This window comes from Osmerus eperlanus, chromosome 17 (assembly GCF_963692335.1).
Source record: "Osmerus eperlanus chromosome 17, fOsmEpe2.1, whole genome shotgun sequence".
Taxonomy (NCBI): Eukaryota; Metazoa; Chordata; class Actinopteri; order Osmeriformes; family Osmeridae; genus Osmerus; species Osmerus eperlanus.
The window spans coordinates 5,573,344-5,596,736 of record NC_085034.1 but is presented as its reverse complement, the minus strand read 5'-3'; the positions used below and the strand labels follow the sequence as shown (position 1 = coordinate 5,596,736).

Sequence of the window (23,393 nt, the reverse complement as noted above, 5' to 3'; positions counted from 1 at the left end):
TACCGACTGTCATGTGAGGAATGCACAGGCCAGGGCGACGGGGCCCGGGAATGCTACGCACCCAGACCAGGGCATATCTGTCTTTCTACACACACACCTCTTTAGCCCACCTCATTCACAAGTCTCCTTCCCTTTCTCGCTACCTCCACCTTCTCTTGAGCAACTGGCCAAGGTGTGAGCTCTCGTCACAAGACCAGACATGAGATGTCATTGGGGTAACCATTTCTTAAAAGTGACAATCCAATCAAGAATCTTTATCGGGTGTTAACCAATTGTTTGTTCTCTTTATAACCAAATTCTTCTCAGAAATCTCTAACTCGACTGTCCTCTAGCTGAAGGACATCACAGACCATTCACAAGACAAGGTCATTATTGAGAGTTTCTAGGTTACGAAACACAAAAGTCGGTTCCAAGTGAGACACAGGCCGTCCACAGTGCGAAATCCAAAAGCAAACCTGTGCCAGGCCTCCAGCCTCCTCTACAAAGCTTAGCCGCACAGAGCTGTACCGCCTGTGTGTGGTGTGACTCATACCCAAACTTAGTACCATCGTCTCCTGATGCCCAGTCGGGGGAACTTGTGCTGGTGTTATTTATAACCCCAGCCAGCACAATCACTGGACCCAAGAAGGAGTGGTCAGCCCTTGCTGTAAAAACACTGAGCAGTTCAATCCAAAATCAGAGGTCACTGTCTCATTACAATAAGAGGGGTAGAGGACATGGACTGGGGCACCTGGAAACTGTCAGTGGCATGATGTCATCAGCATAACTATCAGGCAAACTCATGGCTGGTTAAGTTTAACAGCACTATAAAAATCACCATTATCTGTGGAAAACTAGTGTATAAGGATTACATAGTGAAGCACTATCAATCATGACATTGTAAAAGCGGTGTTTTCTTTCTTATGGTTGTAAAATGTGGGTCATGTCTTTCACCAGTGGATAAACTTTGACTCTGCAATTCATGAAGTAAATCTATCTTTTAGGTGTTCTATCATCACCATCATCATCTGGGATGAGTATCTGTAAAACGACTGGATCTTCTTTTAAAGAGTGAACATATGTGGTCCAGACGTTGGCTAAACTACAGGTCTTGGAGAGATTGATAACACATTTACGTGAGAGCAAGATTACCTATAAAACATTTAAAAAAGCATGAAGCAACTGCTTTTCAATGCAATCTGGTCCAACTAGGATTATAACCGTAATGTTAGACACAAAAGTAGCACACTAGCAGAGGCGTCATTGAGCTGAATGTCAGACAAGTCTGGCTTTAAAATTCCCCACTTGGTGAGAAAACCAACATCAGGTTGACCCAACTCCAATCCTGAGATTAGCACGTTAAAAGCAAATCCCTATATCGCCTTGCACTCCTTTCTAAGACCCCGGAGCTGCAGATCACATGCTGGAACGTACATACACAGACACACACAAAGCAGCTCCAGCCTGCTCTCCAGACATGGTTAGGTCTGAAGAGCTGCACAGCAAATTCTTTCCTCTCTCTGCTCCTCCCTGTACAACGGTCCAATTTTTTTTCGGGCCACATGAGTGCGCGGGTGGCTGGCTAATTCCAGGAGAAATTAAACTGGCTGCAGTCTCTGCTATATTATTAGGCCAAGCTGATCTTAGATAAATAGGCTACCATTTGCACCAACAAAAAAAACTCTAATTCTAGTTTAGGTGATGCTTTTTTATGTTATCTTTCAAATATCAAAACAAATACAGCAATGCAAAACCACAGACAGGTATAACATGAAGGTTACGTCCACAGTCTCCATGCAGCAGCTTTTTATGACAGTGATGCATTACTGAGTAAACAGCACATCTGTGAGCAATGACTAAAGGTATGAGATCACCAGCCATCTAGGCCTAGTTAAATACACTAATGCAACTCTTGTTCAAAGACAGCTCTCATTACTCATTTTACACGCAAGTGCATAAAATGTCATCACCAACAACAAACAGCTCTGGGTTTTTTGCCTTTGTTTCTGTTTAAGTCACCAGTTTTTTTTTCCAGCTGCCGAAATGTCAGGCCAACAGGTAACCTATAATATTCTCCCTAACACAGCTCGTTGTGACAGGCATTGACATGTAAACAATGCATTCCCTCTCAGATGTCAGTTAGGCACCAGCAAGATTCCTCTGCACATAACTTCATCCCAGTGTACGCAATTACTGTATGCTAGATAGGCAGAGACTAAAAAGTAGGCCGACTTTACATCGTTAGGTCATCCTGTAGATCATACCGGAAAGTAACGAACTGTTGTCCCACCTCGACAAAATCGATGCCGATGGAAGATGAAGATTTCAAATTACAATTATGTTGACATCGATGACATGACCCATTGTTAGACATCTTTAGTCAATGTCAAGACGTGGCTGTCTGCAGTGTGTCATTGCTAAGCTTACAGTACTAGCTAGGCTAGGCTACCTTGACTAGATAACGTAGCCTACAGTAGCTTGCCCCGCTGTCATTCGCAAACTGTACTCAAAACGGATAGTCTACCAGTCTCTGTCATATCGTCGTCGAAGAAAAATGAATAGTTATGGCCTAAAATAGGAAAGATTATTCGTTAAATCATGTCGATTCATTTTTAAGACACTAGCCTGAAAAAAAATCGCACTTTATAGGCACGTCGTTAGCTGCATACTTTCATAGACAGTACCTACAAGTTAGGGATGAGGTAGAGCTAGCCTAGTTAGCACGCTTCTGGTTGGCAATATTTTGATGCATGAAGCTCTTCATCGTACAAGCTTACTCGGTACACAATTATTTCAATACTTAAATCAGTTTCTCAACACTGACTAGAATAAGTCAGTTCACAGTAAATAGCGTTCAACTGTAATGTTGTACTAAGGCGCTTTGGTTACTGTGCCTAGCTACGATTGCTAACTAGCAATCTGACAGTCTTGGGGAGTAAAAAAAGCTGTCGTCAATTGTCATTAGAAAGTCGTAGATATTTACTCATATTTAGGTTTTATGTTAACCAACGTTTACATTCAAACGAATTAACTTTCCATTTGTATGGACTTAATATACCACCTTGAAGGGTTTAATAATGCGTCAAAGAAAAGAAAAAGGACGCCAGCTCTATGTCCACACAGCAAACTTTCAAGCCCCATATGCATGTATAAAGCCCAGCTAAGCGAGTGCTAACTCACGGGTTAGTAGGCTATTAGACCATATATTATCAGTGTCAGGGAAGGGGACATCATTAACCCGTAGCTATATTCTTTATTACAAGATAAACTAAACAACTAGGCTACCATTTGGTCATATTAACAGTTACTATAAATGTGGACGATAAATACAGAACAAGCTGGTTGAATCTTGCAGGTGGGGATATACGACGACTAGCTAGCGACACCACTAGACTAGCTAGCTAACGATTCTGGACAACCAAGATTATTAAAGCTAACGTAACAGAATTAGCAAGACCGAATGAATCATTTTGCTTAGCTCGCGCTAGTGTCAGCAGGGGCAGAGGCTGGGTATTTTGCTTAGCTTACTTTAGCTATAGACTTCATTCATTTTCTGCACACAATCATGTCCGATGGTGTTGTTTCCTCTGCCAAATTCCTATTTCAATCAATTTAACAGTCACATCAAACCATTCGAGCCAGCCAGGACGATTATTGTGGCCCTCTCTCAGCGACGAGCACGGGCGTGCTAGGTAAACAGAATGAGATGGCTCTCCTTTGACAGGTAGCAAGCTAGCTAGCTTGCTTCCATCTTTGGTTCCATTGCTACAAGTCTTTCGTTTTAAATAAGCAGATATAATCGAATCGTTACTGTTGTATGTTAGCAAACAAACCTGGTGGAGGGCAGTAAGACCGTCTACATTGGCGTAGTTTATGTCAGCACCCCGGTCAAGCATTCGGAGCACCTCCTCGGTATCGCCGCTCGAGCAGGCAGCCAAAAACACGGCGCCATCGTCGAACTTCACCTTCGTCTTCTTCTTTTTCAAAATAGGAGGCTCGATATCTGTCTCCGAGCCTAACCACCGTTTTAACTGTTCATTCCTCTTCTGCTTGGCGTCCGCCATCTTCATCCCCTCCTGTCTTGGGCTCCTTATCTTTCTTCGAGAGAGGATATACTTTATAGTGCCACTATCCCACAGCGCACTGGGGCGTGGGAAGGGGGGGCTGAAAGAGGGCGTCTGGATTGTTTTCCATAAACTCGCGAGTCGCGAGACAAAGGGTTGTACGTTTTAATTTCCGAGGACAGCCGGTGTTTGACCTGCTGAGCGGAATCGTGAAAGTTCGCTTGGGGGTCTAACTTGCTATTCTTTTCCAAAAGCATTTTAAAACATTTTGGATATTTATTTCTGTATTATTTTTCTCATTATAATTGATGGTAGCAGGAAATGTGACATGCCCTTCCCGTTCCCGGTCAGCTGTCGTTCGAACTGTTTTAAGTCCTAACTCGCCGTCTACATTTTTGGCGAACACTGGCACACACATCGGGCAGACACAATGAAACGTCACCTCAGGATCTGCAGTATAACGTCATCATCCACAGATAAGGGAAAAGGTGAACAGAGACGGTAATTTTGTTATAATAGGCCATTAAAAAGAACATGAACTCTAGCATGATGACGAATTTGTTTGACCATACCAGATATTTTAATATTGTTTGAAACTTATTTTATTTTTAAATAGCCATGATAAAATGCAATATATTCACTATGTTCACTGTCAACTATGAAGTAATTAGAACATCTGTTTATTCTTCTGTATCAGCCATGAATCGATTAAATAAATACTCTGTGCCATAAATAAGTGCAAATTACATCCCTTAACTGTGCATAAAAACAGAACAAGGTGGCAAAACTAGTTGCCAGTTGTTGCACGCCAAACTTTAGGAAACAACAAGCCAAGTGAGATTAATGTTGCATGCTAAATGTCTCAACAGTAACACAGAAATACATTTTATTCTATTCTCAACATTGAATGTAGCTTAATAGTTTATTGAATGTACAGTAATCATTGTTTACATGAATGTGAAATTATTGTGTAAACGCTTAAAACAATTCAAAGTACAACACACTTAAAAATTCATCAAATTATACGAATAAAAATGTTCACCACACGTGGTAGTTCCTTTGTAGAATCAGCTGCAGGCTAGTGTGTTTACCCTCTTGATCACATTAAAGTGCCACTCCCACAGGAAACCATTACAGAAAGACATGGAGAGAGAGACTAATGCCTGTAAAACATTAGCTGAGCAATTAATGGAGATCATTAGTCATTGAGATAAAAGTTTGAGAGTTTTATATACAAAATAGCATGGAGATTTTTCTGTCCCATTACAAGAGTTTCTCTTTTACAACAGACAGTGCACAATAAAATAAAACAGCAAGTACCTGTTTTAATTGACATCAAAACTTAAAGTGTTTGGAATGTCAAGTGGACTGTGGGATCTCAACTCCCACTCAAAGCAAGGTGGCCGAGCAAAAAGGGATTATTGTTTTGGCACCACCATACGTTATTGTTGGCAGAGGGCAATGTGTACGCGGCAGGTTGTGGACTGCCACCGTCCAGTTTCCTGAGCAGTCCATGGAAGACGCGGGGGTGGCAGGAATGGTTTCAGGACCTTAAAGTAGTTTAGGTATATAATATAAAGAACACTTTTGAAATGTTAATTTTAAAGTAGTTTGTAGGGTGTGTGTGGTTCAGTGCTTACTGATTAATCCTATTCATGTCTGCAAGAAATTAGATGACCCAACTGAAATTTGGTCAGTAAAAAGATCCACTCAGGAAACAATCCAAATAATTTACACATGAATAACAACTTCTAGGCTAATCTCTATAAGGATAACTGTGGGGGTTCCTTGACCACCCCAACATTATTTTCCCAACCCCTGGCCCCATCTATCAAGCCCTCGTGGACATTCAGTAAAGACAGACTTATGAAAGCTGATTTCTGCAGATGCAACAGATAAATCAGCCTCCTGTCAGAGACACCCGGCTGAGGCATGGATGTTTCTGGGCCAGGACAGAAGGGTCTGAAGGGGCCAAGATACACAGAGGAGGATCAGACTATAGTTTATCCTAATTTACCGGCACCCCTGGATGGTTCACCATACTAGAGGAGCATCATGGGATACCTCAGGGAGGGAGGTCTGTTGAGAGACAGGGGTTGTGGAGAACAGAATGTCCAGGGTGTGTCAGTGGCTGGAAGAGTTTGTTTTGCTGATATCAGGACTTGTAGTTGTAGGGAAGGTGCCCTTTAAGCTGCTGGTAGGAAGGGAACCAAGCCTACCTTCCAGTATTGGACAGTGTGTGAGAGGCCACATGTGTAACATCCAGTGTTTGTGTGTGTGTGGAAGTGCAAGATTCAGACCCTGCCAAGTGTCTGTTTAGCGTTGACGACCTGTCTGAGAGTATCTGCAAACTTCTAACCTTTATAAAAGTGTTACATTTTGTACATAAACTAATAGCGGACACATACTGTACTATTAGCGTACTTCTAACACATTATAATGCCATACAGCAGTGCTGCCAAGAGCACTTGTACAGAGCTGCTATTCTGCTGTTTGGCAATGATTGTACTGTTATGACAGGGGTGTAGAAATGTACACTGTCAAAGCAGTATTGTCAACTAACCAAGAAACTTATCAGATCAGAATATTCAGTACCATTGGAGTCAGAACAGGCTATCCACTGACAGATTACGCAAAAGAAACAAGACATTCATCACAGTTATCTGGAAGCGATGGTCCTTCAAACAGAGTACTTACTGTAGCCAGCAGAAGTAGTGGGGAGAGAGGATAAAACAAAACTAAATAGAGGGAGACCTAAACATGGCGGGGCATTACCATTCTGCTTGGGGCAGGTGGAGAGCATCAAGAAACCATCTGTGACTGGAAGGCTCTGCCAATCTCAGTCCCATCTACAGCCAAGTCAATGCACCCTGATCATCTGATTGGACGACTCATAAGACCACTGTTCATCAGAAGGTGCTCAAGGCCAAGCCATCTGCACCCGCGTTCTTCTAAGAGACACAGTTTGATATTATAGTACAGGGGAGTTTTCATAATCTTTTATATAATATATAATAGCCTATGATACATTCATTTACTCAAAGCGACAGCAGATGCTTTTATTCAAAGCGACAGGAGGGGATTCAAACCTGCAATTCTTGATGTGCAGTCAAATGCTCTCCCACCGAGCAAGACATTTCTCAAGTGACATTTGACCCACATCAACCACAGCCTCTGTGTTTTAAAGTGTCACAGGTTCCCAGGGGGTGAAATGTGAGCCGACCACTTTATTATTATGACTGCACTCTCCATTTCACCACACACACTGTAGTACAGTAACTGTTATTAGGTGTCTTGTCTTACACGTTCAACAGCTGAAGTCAATGCAGTGCTGTCATCCTGTTCAGTTATGTGCGTCATAGTCATGTGTCACTGAAAGAGAAGGTTCCGACACACTCTCTCCCTGATTATCCTTCCCTCTGATGCCAAACGGCTGTTTAGCTGTTTTTCCTGCAGCAGATCAAAGTGTCTGGGGGAGTACTAACACAAATGTCCAGTATCACTGCAAAATTACCCCGGCCAACTCTTTGATTGTTGTCCTTGAAAGACACGGTGGTGTGAAAGCAAATTTTAATAACTAAAAGAGATTACAGGTACTGATCTGAGGCCATATGTGAATCCCTATGTGACATTATTTGTAAAAGGGCAATACAAACACCATTTGTATTTGAAATGTAGGTTTGTTTGGTAAGCAGTTGTTCTCTGACTGAGAGTCTGTCTGTGACTGATTCCCAAGGAGAAATTAATTTGGAATATAATGACCTTCGTGTTTTCAAATAAAACGTTCCCTGACACAGTTTGTAAAACCTAATGAAGTGTGTAGATTTAGTGTTCCGGAGAGGGTGCTGGTTAGAGAGGTGGTGATGTTTGTGTCGCTTAAAGGAGTAACACAGTTAATTGTATTAAACAAAATGTGATAATGATGAAAGGGCATGTTCTGTTGACAAGGAGATATCTAAGCAACAAGATAAATCAGTTGGTGTACTAAGACTCTTTCTTTTCTACTTTATGAAAATAAAATCTTGAAAAGGTAAAACAGTTGACAGTTCTGAGAAGCCCTTCCAGGAAACACACACTGTATGTTTGTAGTTGTCATACTAACACACTGAGTTATCAGTGTAGGTTAGAAAAGCAGCAGCCACTCAGAATGGGGTGACGGGTGAGTATGGACAAGTAAGTAACATCTGATTGAAGCCAGACGCCCACTCTCTTGTTGCCCTGTGCTTGTTGCCGTGGCAACATTGGCGCCCATGACACACACTCTCACTCAACTCCTACCAGACCAGAACATCCAGACTGTAGTGCAATCACACTGATAGAAATAGTCACGCTTTGATGTTATTTGTGAGGTACAAAAGCCTTGGTTAGAAATGTCCAGATAGCACCGGCTCAGCCCCTTAGTCTTTTCAATTAGTCACTGTCGGATTTTAGATCTCCCTCCTGGCCGCTGGTATCAGGAGACAGTTAGCAGGTCTGCAGACAGTGGAGCTCTCAGCCCACTATGTTGTCCTATGCACAAGTTCTTAGGGCACATCATGACATTCCCAGAAGAAAAGCACAGCATGATGCCCCAACTAGGCACTAAGTCCACAATGACACCTACTATATACATTTAGTCATTTAGCAGACGCTCTTATCCAGAGCGACTTACAGTAAGTACAGGGACATTCCCCCGAGGCAAGTAGGGTGAAGTGCCTTGCCCAAGGACTCAATGTCATTTTGCACGGCTGGGAATCGAACCAGTGACCTTCTGATTACTAGCCCGATTCTCTAACCGCTCAGCCACCTGACTCCCATCTTGGCTCATCCACACACCAGGATCTAACCGGGAGGCCTGGACATTGTACGTGATCAAAGATACCTGTGGAATTTAGAAGAACCAACCGATGTGATCAGGGCTACCATCCAGACAAGGGCAAACAATGTATCGAGCAAAGAGAGAGATCTGTTGAGATCAGAGAGATTCAGGAGGGGCCGCGAAACTCTACTCATTAATACTAGAAGAGGAATAGTGTGTGTGTGTGAGGTGGCAGGACACAACTCTTTGATTCAAAACAAGTATATGCCACATAGTCTCTTGAGCGTACAACGTACTTAGGGTTCAGTTGAATGTCAGCGTAAACAGCAGCTTAGACACTGAATGAGACAGGAGGGAATTTGACTCTTGAAGCCATGGGGTTGTAGTTCAAACAGACCTGTGATGGGGCGGCGCCAGATGCAGCTGTCCACAGCTCATCTTTCTGCCCCCACAGCACAGTGTGCCAATCTGAGCATGCAGGCAGAGGGACATGTGAGGGGCACTTTTCAGCAGTCTCATTGGAGCTTGTCAGATCTACTTCACACTTTCAGGATATTACAGCGCTAAACATGTGTGGGGCATAGACCTGGGAGAGGGCCGTGGAGGGGGGCCATGGGGTGTAGACTTGGGGCTGGGGGGCACTGGAGGGGGCCATGGGGGTGTTTGTATGGGGATAATTTTGTAGACAACAGCTGATCTCTACCCGATGACAGAAATAGGGCAGGTTCACTTAGCAGCCAGTACAGCTGTACAATCATCTGATTCTCTGGGAGTATGTGTGGCTTCAATCTCCTGTAACACATTGTCCAGTCCAGACCATATGGACTCATATCCAGTCTCTGGACTCAGTATATATGTTCCTTTGTCTTACAGTTTGTGTGATGAGGATATACCAAAATCCCATTGTTTTTCAAAAATGTTTCTCCTGTACATTTTGGTGTTAGGCTACATGTTTCTTTAAGGCAGGATAAGAAGTGACAGCCCAATAAGACAGGCAATTGCAGTGACCTTGTTTCCTAGAGAAAGGGGTCTAATAATAGTACAAATCTGGAACTGTGCAAAGGCCTGTCGGTAATGGGCTGGAGCTACAAGCTCAAATGAATCATTTCAGCAAAAACCATGTTGTGAAATGGAAAAAGGTTGTCCATTTCAGACTGTCATAACAGGGAAGATGTGTTCCATTGATGAAGTGGAGGGAGAAGGGGGATTGAGTACTTTAAGCCTTATTTTAAAATACAACTAAAGTTACCTATGGTTGCTGAGACTGGAATGGCCACTATGTCCATTTTTTGAATTGATAGGACCAGTATCAGTGAGTGGTCTAATATCTGGTAATGGTAAAAGCAGGTTAAAAAGTGATTTGCTTGAGAGCCTGCACTTGAAGCTGATGGATGCTTTCTGAGAGGAGTCATTTATCTCTTAGACAGCACACTTTAAGTCTTTTCCCTTGCAGATCCATCGGGTCAACTTTTTATCTGTTGCTTCATCGCTATCAGAAACTTTAAATGTATAAAATATATCTGCCTTCGAGGTCAAAAGCACATAATGTTCCTAATAGTCACACTTATGGTAAACTAAAGAACTAAAGCCAACCCTGTTGATGATAACGGGGGTCCAAAACAGAGGGGGGGGGGGGGGGGGAATCTTGCTCAGAAGGTCAAAGGTCACCTACATCTCATTTATCATTGCCAGCACTTCAAGGCCCTCAAATCTATATTCAGAATGCATCATGTTTCAATGAACAGGTGTCCTATGGTGTCCTGTTCCACCAAATTTGCATCTCCCCCATGACCCCAGAAATCAAATCCTCAAATGAATAACCTTTTGTTTTTTAATTGGATACACATGAGTATTTCTGTCTTTACATGTTATCAGTCTTTTTGGTGGCAAACTGCTCAGTCATGACATAGGGTCTCCCAAAGTTAGCAGCCCAGAGACACAATCTTAGTAACATTATAGTCTGAAATTTCCAGTACTGCACTGTAAGGTTGTTTTAATCACACTCCATTCATCTAGCACAGGAAGTCCTCAAGCTAGCTTGCTGAGTGTCTGCAAGATGAAGAAAACCCTTCCGTCCATAACTATAAACAGAGCTGTCTTTAATTGTGCTCACTGTGGTTCAGCTTGTTCTGTATTTTACTCTTCCTCTCTCAGTTGATGAAGAAAGTGTTTTGTCCGTCTCTTCATAAACGGAGTGACTAAGTTCAGTTAAGTTCTGGATTTTAATACGTATTTATCAATCTGCAGATTGGGAGAGAAAACCAGTCTTCTGGCCATAAATGACAACACAACACCAAGCTTAGGTCTCAACCAGGTCTCTCTCAGCTCCGAAAGCCGGAGGACCATCTTTTATAGGGCACAAGAATGTAAACATAGATTGTGACAGTCAGGCAGTAATGACGTTTCAACAGTCTCAGAGAAAGAGATTCACTGCTCCCAACACATGACAACTCTCAGACTAGAGAGTTCATAGTTGGAGCTCTCCTTGTAGTCATGACAAGGATTGTTTAGCCAGTACTTTCTCCTGACCCCGAACATCTATTAACCCTGACACATAGACACAATATACTCTTATTAATAGCAAGCTTACATGAGAACGTACTAACTAGTATCCAATGACTAGTTCTATTGATTAGTGAATAATGTAAGCACACAGGAAATCCCAATTTCTTCCACAGTGTAGCTACTCACAATGAGTCTTAATGCAACAGTATCTCTCCAGAATTACCATTACAGCAGAGACAGGCAACTAAAAATATACATATTTTAATTTTAATCTAAATAGCAATTGACAATCATGTCAGTGTAAGCCTGATTTAACTGAAGCATACTTGAAGGAAATTAAAGCTGTATTTAGATGAAGGGGTGAGAGTGATTCAATTCAACTTCATTACAAGGTATTGAGGTACTGTCATATGTGAATATTCACCCTTCAAGGCAGTTACACCAACAGGACTGTAACCACGCGACCATGATAAAACTTGGCTCTATCACAAAGACAGACATTTCCTCATTAAACAAATGAAGTAAAAAAGCTAATCAGGCTAACCATAATCCTACTAAAAACACAGTCAGCATGCATTCTCCCCAGCACGGTGCTCTGGACCCAGACAACTGTTATACATATGTGGATCCAGTCTGCACCCTCAGTAACCCACCAATGGCCTAATGGACAATTATTTTAGCTGGGGAGCTAGACAAAGGTCCTTATAATGTCACAGAGTGGGTGGGCCACGCTGCGGCTTTCTATAACAGGGTTTAATTTAGAGCGAGAGGTAAAAATTGGGTCAAGGTCGAATGAGTGCCATCAGTTGCCATCACAGACTTTTCCACACTCGAGATGACAGTTGCAGGTGAAAACAGGCTTGATAGAAGTTAGGATATCATGCAGTCATTTCACTTCAGGTCATCTGTTAGTTATCTTTGAGCTAAGAGCTACCGTACATAGAGAGATGCGCATGTCAGAAGAGACAAGCTGACTAATAATGTGTATTTCAACCACCCATTAGAGGTTCTGGTTTGTTCTACGTCTAGCAGGGGAGACAGAATACATGTATAATCTGGAACATATGCCTGTCTGTGTGTGAAGTGTCTGAGTGGTGGAGGGAAAGCTGACATGTCAGCTGTAGAGGCAATCTTCTCTGTCGTCCCCGAGGTGGCTTCCCACGTCAGACCTCGTTATTTTAGACACAGCCAAACACAAGTTGACACAGGATCTGCTCAAACATGAACTGTCTGCTCGCACTCATACACACACACACACACACACACGCACACACGCACACACACACACACACGCACGCACACACACACACACACACACACACACACACACACACACACAGGTATGTATGTACATGGGTCTCCCTCAAGCACATTTTTGCAATACTTTCACGCCAATTACAAAATCTTCATAACCATTAGAAAAGTGCCAGTTCACTGCCGAGTAATCGGAGGTACATGTATACCAAATCATTCTCTCACTGACAAGAAACACGCTGGGGTGCTGATGCTTCTCATACGCTGCATGGAAGCAATCAGAAACATGTAGCTGAACAGACAAGCAAACACAAACAAACAGGCCACGAACAGTGGGTAGAGAGAGCAACCGAAGATAAACAATGTGATTTATCTTGAGAGCTTGTGTGACATCATTACAACAACCACCCGGGTAGGCTGGTAGTCTATAAATAGGCCGAGCATGTCAATGTGCTGGTACATATATGTCCATAAATTGTGGAGAGCATTCCTCAGATAACAACAGATGGCTCACAGATTTGTGCCTAGAGGTAAGACAGTGGGATGGAGAGATAGAAACAGGATAGAGAGATAGAGAGACAGGATGAAGAGAGAGGATTGAAAGGGAATAGCAAGAGAAAGGATAGAGACAGAGAGAGAGTAAGAGAGAAAGAAAGAGAGAGACAGAGACAGAAGGAAGGAGGGAGAAAGCGATAATAAAACAGCAAGCCCACACAAGCTTAATTTCTTTTATTTTTAGGCCCATGGTATTCTAACATGCCACAAGACAGGGTTTCCGGAGCTGCCCTGTGGAGAACCCAGTTAACAAGTGGCTAAGACTGACTCTGGGATGTGTTTTGGCTACATTAGACATTGTGTACATGAAGCGGTCCTTGACCCTCATCAAAGAGGTCCTAGTGGAAAAAGTTAGCTGGGGCTCCCGAAACTAAAAAGGCCAGCAGCTGCTGTCTGAAGACATTGATTACAGAAGGTGGTCTACACACACGGGCTGACTATATGGAAATAAAAGGGGCAATGCAATTTGGTGGTGAACATTGCTGTCTTTTTGTAATGAGTATTTTTCAGTACCTCTGCATCTTTGGCATCTCTCATTTCTCCTGTCTCAGTTGACAGTCGTTATTGTGTTTCTGCATGCTTCTGCTTTTAGAAGAAAAGGAAGCTGTCTAAGTTCCTCAGTTATGGGCACACTTGGCAATGCTATCAAGCACATCAAAAAACATCTTTACCTTTTAACACTTGTCCAAAGGTCCTTTATTTGCATAATGGAATCAGACCGTAGGCTAAGATCACATTAACGGTCCAGGGAGAACTCTCTCTCTCCCTCTCCCTCTTTCTGTTCATCTGATGGATAAGGAGCCTTAGTGCAAGTCTATGATGTCATCACTGGTGTGTGTTCCTGCATGATGAGTTTCCCAAAGCCAGCCTGTCTTGCTGGTCTGGCTGCTACTATTGCTCTGCTTAAAGGAAAGGGAGAGGAGAGAGTCCACGACATCATCCATCCAGGCCTTTTAAGGAGTGCTCCTCTGGAGACCTGTGAGAGAGCTGGCCTAGTTTCTCATCAACCCCCCCATCCCCACTCGGGGGAGCCCAGAGCTCAGAGGAGGATGACTGTACACACACACACACACACACACACCAAAAATACAAACACACACACAAATTCAGACATACATTATGGACTCAAAGACAGCTTATGTACACAACTAAAATGTACAGGACCATTGAGATTTAGAGACATAATCACTCAGATTATCCAAGGGAACGGGGATTGTCAAATTTTACATGGACGGACAAGAAAACCCAGGAACTAGTAGCTACATTATACATGACTGTAAAATACATCTGTCTCCATATTCATTGGTTCGTATTCAAGATTCAATGCAATATTATGTAACTGAATACGTACTAAAGTCTGACAAATTCGAATTTGTTTTCCCTCAAGGCACGTCCCCCAGTTTGTGTGTGGGTGAATGTGTATGCGTCTGCCTGTGTGTGTGTGTGTGTGTGTGTGTGCGCGCGTGTGTGTGTGCCTGTGTTCCGGGCCTCCTCTCCCTGTCTGCTTTTCCTTTGTTTGTTTGTTTCATTTGCAGGACGGCAGGTATGGGGAGGAGCCCGGATCACTTATAGAGCACACCTGTGAACTGTGTCCTGTAGGCGTGTCCTTGCCATTAGCAGAGCCCCTTCTCTCCACGAGCATATTAAAACGATTGTTTTTGTGGCAAACCTTTACCCTTATTTTACACCACACAACACACTACACATCCACTGAGCACACATCCACTCCCTATACCTCTAATTATTACCCAATCCTATTGTTAGTGTCTTTGTATGTTTGTTTTCCTTAAACCCATGACCTGCAGAGAGAGAGCAGAGAGAGAGAGAGCAGAGAGAGAGAGCAGAGAGAGAGCAGAGAGAAGGTAGAGAGAGAGCAGAGAGAGAGCAGAGACAGCAGAGAGAGAGAGAGCAGAGAGAGAGAGAGAGCAGAGAGAGAGCAGAGAGAGCAGAGAGAGAGAGTAGAGAGAGAGAGAGCAGAGACAGAGAGCAGAGACAGCAGAGAGAGAGAGTAGAGAGAGAGAGAGCAGAGAGAGAGCAGAGAGAGAGCAGAGAGAGGGACTGTGCTGCTCCTGCTCTCCCTGCCCTGCTGATGTCACCCAGACCCCACTTGGCCCCTCCCCACCCCTCCACCCTCTGTCTCATACATGAACCCTGACCGGACCCACACACATACAGAGGAAAGATGGAGGAGGAGGAGACACAAAGAAAGACAAAGAAGGCGAGGGAGATGGAGGGAGATTGTGTGGGAGGACAAGGGTGTGTGTATGCTTGACGAGGGGAGAGAGTGAGAGAGGGTTTGAAAGTGAGAATAAGTTGTGTGTGTGTGTGAGTGTGGGAGAAAAAGAAAGAGAGAGAGATGGGGGAGGGAAAAGTATGACAGAGAGACAGTGACAGAACGACTGGTGTGTTGGCAAGCTTGTCTCATTTCACATCTTACTTTGCTCGGCTGCCACATAAACTCAATGTCCTCAACGTTTCAAGTGCAGCTTCTTTAGACAGTCTTTGAGCCACTGTTCCCCTCTATAAACACTAACCTACTCTGAAATACATAATGAGGCTTTCTCAGAAGGGATGTCAATGTTTTGTTTGTGGGAACATGGACGTATGAGAGTTTAAATCTCTTTGTGGTAGGACTCAATACTATCTTAAAAATAATCTTTAAAACGTTTGGGGAATGACAGTTCTACATTACCTGAATCATAACATCCTCTGTGTGAGTTCAAATCCTGGACTCTGAAAGGTTTCCTGGTTCCCTCCGTGTTCCTAGTCCACTATTAAACCCTACTAGCACACATAAACACACACAAACACACACACATACAAATGAACATACAGGGGCACATGCACCCAAGCACACAAACAGAGCCGGTTCATCTCGATTCTCTCCCAGTCCATTTCCCTGTCTGTCTCTTCCCAGGAGCTAATGCCCTGTTCCTGGAGAGCATCAGGTGATGGGGAGAGAGAACAGGGGACAATGGCTGCCGCCCTCATGGACCTGGTCCCCTCAGCTCGGCATCATGCTGAGGCCCTACCACCCAGGCAGATGGAGGATGACAAAGCCAGGGAACAGTTGCTGCCTGGCTCACTGCTATGTGGCCGATGCACCTTAAAATAGCGAAATTAATGGAAGGGGCTCAAGTCCAAGCGAGGGTTCAATACCGGGCCACATTTTACAACCATGAGCTGTCAACCCACTGGGCAGACATCAATATTTACCACTGCCATGGCACAAAGGCGCCCTCACCCTGGGGAAATGGTGTGCAATGTGGGGGAAAGCCCCTCGTTGCTGGCCTGTTGCGGTGCCCCACAGGAGTTGGTGCTCCTGTGACAAAGACGGGGATGGATATAAATGTCACTCAGACAGCTGTCCTGTAAGCCACAGTGTACCTGTGTCACAGCCTAACCCTAACCTAGCGATGAATCCAAATAAACTAATCCAAATTTGTTTCAAATGTTTATTCCTTCATGCATATGGTGCATCAACGTTGAGAATAGAACATGCCTCTATAATATTTTAAATGTTATTCTAAAGTATTATTCCATCAAATAATATGGTCAGTAGGACCACAGGACAATTGTTATTGGCTGGTAGAAACAATAGGTGCTATTGTTATTAGCGTTACCCTTTTTCTTCTGACCAATTATTACTCATCCTTGCAAAGCCTTCCTCAATAGAACAAGTCATTATGAGGAACCTTGAAAGTGCCTCTGAACTTTTCCCAGACAAAGATTAGGTTGTGGAGAGATCAGGGAGACAGAACCCATTTACGGTCCCACACACACGGATATAAAAGGTAAGACCTGGTGCTTCTAGTCATTATTTCTCTTGGCAGGCAGGCAGAGTATTCATGGCCCCTCAATGGGATGTCACTCTTCTGCTTCATAAGCAAGTCTCGTAGAAAGAGTCCTGCCTCGTCACCATGGTAACTGTACTACTGTATCCCTCACAAAACCCCTCACCTCCCACCCTCCCCTCACCCTGTGTGCTTGGCAAACCTTCTCTATGCTTGGGGAAACTTCAGCTACCAGCAACACTTTTTCAACCTTGGCCACAGCCTATTATGGTCAAAATGAGACGATATGTCCGGCCCTGAAAAAGCAGGCACTCCGCAGTAAATCTGAGAGCGTTGTATCGTGCTCGGGGTGCTGTTACAAGACAAGGTCCTGGGGTTGAACCTCCAGGTGAGGTGTTTCCATAGGGCCTCTCCGAGAGGAAATGCACATATATGGTGTGCTCTTAATTTATTGCCTGTTCTTTTTCTCTCTCTGCTTTTACTGGATGGCCGCAGACTCCTCTCTCAGAGTCCTACACTTCAGACCTAGTAATATGGTAGGGACGGGCTCTGCTACAATAACGGACTGAGGTAACTCTAGCGCTCTGCGAGTATAAAAGATGTCTGTCTTTGACCCGATTCTAAGCAAAAAAGAGGTATAATGTGATGGTGCAGAGCACCTAGCACGCTACAAAGGCTGAGCTTGAAATATCATACCTAAAGCAGCAATTTGAGCTTATTTAACTCTAAATGGCTAAGAAGCCTGGACAATGTAAGGAGAGCTTGACAGTTAGGGAACACAAAGGGATTGTGTGCTTTAGGCCGACCGCTGAGTAGAGGGCAGGAAATCAGGAACGATTCTGCTGCCTTAAAGTGTTTCCTATGCAGATGGCGGGGGCCCCAGCTGTGTGACGCCCCCTCCGCACAAACACAGGTCTCTCTGACTGCTTCTCGTCCAGACCTGGGTCCACATCCCACACAACGCTTCCTCTGTCTGCCCCACTGGGGTGCAGACATTGGCACACTTACCATGAACTGATGGGTTGCATGGACATCCCTCGGAGGAGTCATCTGCTGGTTGATGTAAAGATGGAGTCACAAATGAACTGTTCTGTAGCTAAGTGAGAGGGTGGTATACAATTAATTCTTATGAGCATCAAATTACTCTTGTCAGTGTGAACAACGGCCAGAAAACAGACCCTTCACATAGTACCACACATTAGTTGGCCTCTTCAGTAACTTGAAGTACAACCAAGAAAAGGTACAAGCTGAACTGTACTTTAAGTCCACATTCACTTGAATATCAAGCACCCATTCGCTCAAATACTAAGCCCTCATTGACTTCAATAATAGTGACATAACTGTCACTTCAAAGACAAAAAGGCCTTCTTTTCATTCCTGCTTTCCCACACAAACACACTGCTTGAGTAGATCAACCCTGTGGATTGGGATTTAGTATGGACCTCATCCAAATTTAAGGGAGACGGAAAACAAATACTTTCAAAATTGCTGCTCAGGGGACTCTGGTCCATATGAAAGTGCTAACTAGAGACAGCACTGGCCTGCAAGCAGTTCTACACATCACTCAACTACATTTACCCTGGAGCTAATAATACAAACTAGAGCTAGTTTGAGGGGGAACCCAAGTGAAAGTAATCCTTGAGGCGGAGAAGCAAGAGGAACGACAAAAACCATTACCATTCCACATCGAGACCAGCTCACTTTCTGTGCTACAAGGGGAGTCAGACTACTACTTGACAATAAAAGAAGCCAGGTGCCTGTTCATCCGCACTCCACACTATAAACACCACTCTCCCTGCAGTAAATGTCAGGCATATGAAGGCGCTGCATCGCTTGCATGACTCATGCCACTGTATACAGATTCCCAAGATGCTATCTATCTTCAGCCCTCCCTTGCCCCAGGAATGGTCTTGCCGCTTCCCTCCTTTAAGGGTAAGAGTATGCCCAGACATCAGTGCCTTCGCTCCTCTCTCCAAGTCACTGTCATTCATGTCTGCAGGGTGTGCGTCAGTACCATTTCATATAGTCTCTGTACATTGTCATGTGCTATGTTCAAGTCCCTTGATTTAGCTGACCCTCAATAGTGGAACGTTCAATTAAGTCCCATTCTCTTGTCATTTTGCCCTGTCAGTGCATGAGGCTAAGAACTCATGGGAAAGCCAGCCACCACAACCCTACAGACACACAGCAGGTCGGGCACTTGCAGCCTCGGAGGCTCCCCACTTCCTCTTTCCCACATTAACAGTGGTCCCTTTCCCATCCTCGGACCATGAGCTCCCCAGACAGCCATGATCACGTGATCCCTGTGGTCAAGATAAACCTCAAAGAATTCAACTCAAACCCAAGCAAAAACTGAGAGAAACCCATTAAAGTGATACATGCTGAGTACAGGAATTCTGTGTACATTGACATGTTGCCTGTCAGTTGTATGGCTTGTATGTTTACATATGTCCGTAAGATAGTTCAACTGACAGGCAACCTGACACTTTACTGTCAGTAGGGAAGTGTGAACCAAAAGGATTACGTCACTTTGAACATACAAATTATGTAGTTGCCTTTAATGTCCAGTAGATGGTGCTCTTTAACAGAGCTTTGGACAATTTATGCGAAAGCTAATAAAAAAAAAGGCTTAACATATGCCAGGCTTACATTAAGGCAAATATAAAACAAGATACAATTTCCAAGAATAATTATGCATGTATGAGTGAAAACTCCGCTTGGTGTAAAATCCACTAAGGTCTGACCATGTGGATTTATACCAGTAGTTCATGCACAAAGGTTGGAATATGGACTCCCTCTACTGGCTTGGTTGTTAAGACACAAGGTGTAACAAATGGCCGATATAATGTGCCTTTGGCTGAGCGTACTGAAGGCAGTCCATCTTATTTGATGCCCTGGTTGAATTTCCACGCGATTTCCTCCAGAGACTGTCCTGGTGTATATAATAGAAAGGTTATGACGACGAGTGAGTGAAATGCAGATCAACGTTCCAAGACAGGCAACCAAAAGCCGTAATACAATTAAATTCCATTCTTATGTACAGGCATTGCAAAAATAATGTATTTTCATGGCCCTTTCAAGGAAACAAACTCTGAAAGTGGGCGTGACAAAATATCAAAATGGAGGAAAGGGACTCCAACTGTCGTAAATACAAAATCCGTTTAGCCGCATGTCGACTGTGAACTGTCGTACCTCTGCCCCTGATGTTCGGCGTGAGAAACCCGTTCGGCCTCTCCGTACGGCACTCTAGCTGAAGACTGTACGTTCTCCTTTCCTCACCCGTTATAAAGGCAAAAATTATGACATTTCTGTGTTTGTGAAAGTAATCTTGTATGTTACTTATTTCAGAAACATGCCGGCTAAAGGTCCTCTGCAATCTGTCCAAGTTTTTGGACGCAAAGTAAGTATTAAGCCTATATTTATTCCACGTGTATTCAACCACCCAAGCTGGCTAACGTAGCGTAGCATGTTGTGGTGCTAACGCGTTAGCAAGGAAGGTAGCCAATTTCCGTTTCAGTCAACTAATGTACGACATGTTACAGTATATATTTGATGAAGTGTGTTAAAGTAGGTGCTAGAAACCTTTACAATGATATTTACCAAGTTTAGTGATCTCTCAAAATTGGAAATGGGGTGAAAACATTTGGGCCTAGGCTAGGTAACTGGCTGATTTGCTGTCAGTAGTGTTGTCCGGTACTGTCCCAAGTGAAGTTGGCTGCGTTGTAAGACGCATGGAAATGGCAAGTCTAAAAGTAATGCAATTAATACGTAGTGAGCAAGCTATGTAAAATGTGCTTGAAGTGATTTAGCAGTAATTTTAACGCCAGGAAGATTTTTAACCATCTTGTCAGCCCATGGCTAGATGATATGGTATGGTATCATCTAGCCAACCTCTTTAATCATTTCATCACTGCCAAACGCTTTCTAATACTAACTCACGCTAGCTAGCACTATCAAGGCATGGCTAATCTGTCCTTAATAATGGACAAACATATGTACAGGTAGCCAGATTAGTATTGCTTCAAATTTGCTGGTTATTCCCCTAACAAGTGATGCTGTTGTAACATCTGTAGATAATATTCATAGCGGCTACATTAATTGGATTGAACCATGTTGTGTGATTACAGAAAACCGCCACAGCAGTTGCTCACTGCAAGAGGGGAAATGGCCTTATCAAGGTGAACGGCAGACCCCTGGAGATGATTGAGCCAGCCACTCTCCAGTACAAGGTGGGTGTTGAGAGCCTCCCAGAAATCAACCTGGTCCCCTCTAGCTCGACAGGTTCTTGCTTAACTGTTTACTTGACTTTGTTTCAGATTATTTGATCCAAAGCGCTTCTCACCTTGTCACAGATCCATTTCCATGCAGTTCTAGTATTGTAGGTGACACGTTCCTTTCCTCTGTCCTTAGCTTCAAGAGCCAGTGCTGTTGCTGGGTAAGGAGCGTTTTGCTGGGGTTGACATCAGAGTCCGGGTGAAGGGTGGTGGACACGTCGCCCAGATCTACGGTAAACGGCTCATGCTTGCTCTCACGTTTAGATTTTTAAACCCATATTATATCATTTGATTGCTGCTGTATGTATGACTGATTTTGAGGATGATGTAACACAATCCCTTGGTGTTCGTCCTCTTTACAGCTATCCGTCAGTCCATCTCCAAAGCCCTGGTCGCTTACTATCAGAAGTGTAAGTAAACACAATTATGCTGTTCTTATATTAACATTTAACTTCTCAACTCTTGATTAAGCTGTTACTGTTCTGAAGTGGTCTGCTGTAGTTAACCTCAAACCCTCCTCCCTTTTAGATGTGGACGAGGCCTCCAAGAAGGAGATCAAGGACATCCTGATTCAGTACGACAGGACCCTGCTGGTTGCCGATCCTCGTCGCTGCGAGTCCAAGAAGTTCGGTGGACCTGGAGCCCGTGCCCGTTACCAGAAGTCCTACCGTTAATCTCTCTGTACATTTTCATATAATAAAATTGAGGGACAAAAGTTGTGTGCTCCGTTGATTTCAAATAGGTTGCAATGTTTTTTTTTGTAACAGGATTGGTCTGTCTGTTGCCAACGTATTATGCCAACTTAGATCTGTATTGAAACATCCTTAGAATTAACACATTTTGAAAGAGAAAGGTAACACAATGGTTGTCGTTGGAAAGATTAATCTGTTAAATTGCTCAAGACACCCAAGTTTAAAGATTTAAGCATGTTGGCGCATACATAACTGGAGTACATTGTCAAGTCCAGTACCCTGACTTCCCTAGTAATTATAAATATTTTTTATAGCATGCAAGGATGGTAAATGCAACATTTAGTCAGAATGCTAATAGCAGTCTTTCATTATTGTATTGCAAATGGTGATGTTTCACTTAAACTGCAATTCCCCATCATCACCAGTAGATGGAGACAATTGTACATGTAAAGATGTGGTGGAACTGCTCAGCAGTTCTTTTCCATTACTTATTCAAATGAGATGCTGAAAAAATCTGAGGCTCCATTAGAATTGAAGAAAATGCTTTTGCCTTTACTGCCTAAATCAGAAGAGCAGATGAGCTGTAGTGCTCACTGAGCTGAGCCCCAGATGTGATTCACTCAACCTCTCCAGGGTGCAGGAACATTTACAACAGTCAAATAATCAGCCCAGCATGGAGCCCCCATCCCCACTGCTGCTGCTGTTTACGTATGTTAACTGTCTGATCCTCTCCAGAAGTCCCACCAAGAATTCAAACTTAACAACTAGGGAGGCACAAGTACCCAACAAAATATATCTTGTCAACAGGACCACACATCATACTCTTAAAATATAGTTAAACTACATTTTCATACAATTTAGTTAGGGCCATAGTGTTTTGTTATATGGATGCAAGTCTAGGAAACACGTTTACTTTAGAGTACCAAATGTCTTTAAATGTCCAAAATTCAAATTTGGATAAACAGACACCATAAGACAGTTCCATTCAACAACAGTAAATCTCTTAGATATCCTACAACTGTCATTTACGATGGAGGCTTTATTTGTTTATTGTAGGGAACTATACACACATTTCCACCATCCAACACCTTTCTTTCCCCTGTCCACACCTCCGCTCTCTTGCCTCCACCAATCATACAAACACAGAAGGTGTTGGACTAGGATGCATTTTGTCATCCCTCACCCTTCTTGCCCCTCTCCCCTCCTCCCCCCCTTAGACACTCTCTGTCCAGGGTGAGTCAACAACACTTGGCCTGGAAAGGTGTCGAAGAGGCAGAGGATCAGAGGACAGTAGCACTCACAAACAGATGCTCGCTTCGCTAGTGAGGAAATGTAGCTCATCCAAGTGACACGCCGCTGTGTGAGGCCAGAGTGTGATAATTAAGGCTCATAGAACCCTGCTGGACAGTGCTTCGCAGGAAGGAATGTGTTGGTAGACAGGGCCTTTGTAACACATCTACATGCTGGTCTCTTTGTGA

General features: G+C 43.6%; 2 protein-coding genes across 11 annotated transcripts in view; one reads left to right on the top strand and one right to left on the bottom strand.

Moving 5' to 3' along the window:
* ppp1r12a (protein phosphatase 1, regulatory subunit 12A) overlaps positions 1–4,140 on the bottom strand; it is a 42,551-nt gene extending 38,411 nt beyond the window's left edge. For 4 of the 10 annotated variants that reach the window (XM_062482914.1, XM_062482909.1, XM_062482916.1 and 1 more), the window contains exon 1: positions 3,813–4,139. In XM_062482914.1, coding sequence (XP_062338898.1) covers positions 3,813–4,049 — 237 coding nt within the window. In that variant the 5' untranslated portion in view covers positions 4,050–4,139. Of the gene's footprint in view, positions 1–3,812 lie in introns of all 10 variants that reach the window. The other 6 variants (XM_062482911.1, XM_062482912.1, XM_062482913.1 and 3 more) reach the window with 3 other exon arrangements.
* A 15,962-nt stretch (positions 4,141–20,102) lies between these two features.
* On the top strand, positions 20,103–21,938 carry rps16 (ribosomal protein S16). The gene is made up of 6 exons (XM_062483471.1): positions 20,103–20,208; positions 20,298–20,349; positions 21,077–21,178; positions 21,360–21,456; positions 21,586–21,633; positions 21,752–21,938. Exons 2-6 carry the CDS (start codon positions 20,302–20,304, stop codon positions 21,895–21,897), a joined length of 441 nt encoding a protein of 146 aa, XP_062339455.1. The 5' UTR covers positions 20,103–20,208; positions 20,298–20,301; the 3' UTR covers positions 21,898–21,938.
* The last annotated feature ends 1,455 nt before the right edge of the window (positions 21,939–23,393 follow it).

Excerpts from the sequence above, each read along its gene's own strand:
- rps16 (XM_062483471.1), top strand. The coding sequence starts at position 20,302 with ATGCCGGCTAAAGGTCCTCTGCAATCTGTCCAAGTTTTTGGACGCAAA. Across the intron at positions 20,350-21,076 it reads TCCAAGTTTTTGGACGCAAA|AAAACCGCCACAGCAGTTGC; the intron begins GTAAGTATTAAG and ends GTGTGATTACAG. Across the intron at positions 21,634-21,751 it reads GGTCGCTTACTATCAGAAGT|ATGTGGACGAGGCCTCCAAG; the intron begins GTAAGTAAACAC and ends CCTCCCTTTTAG.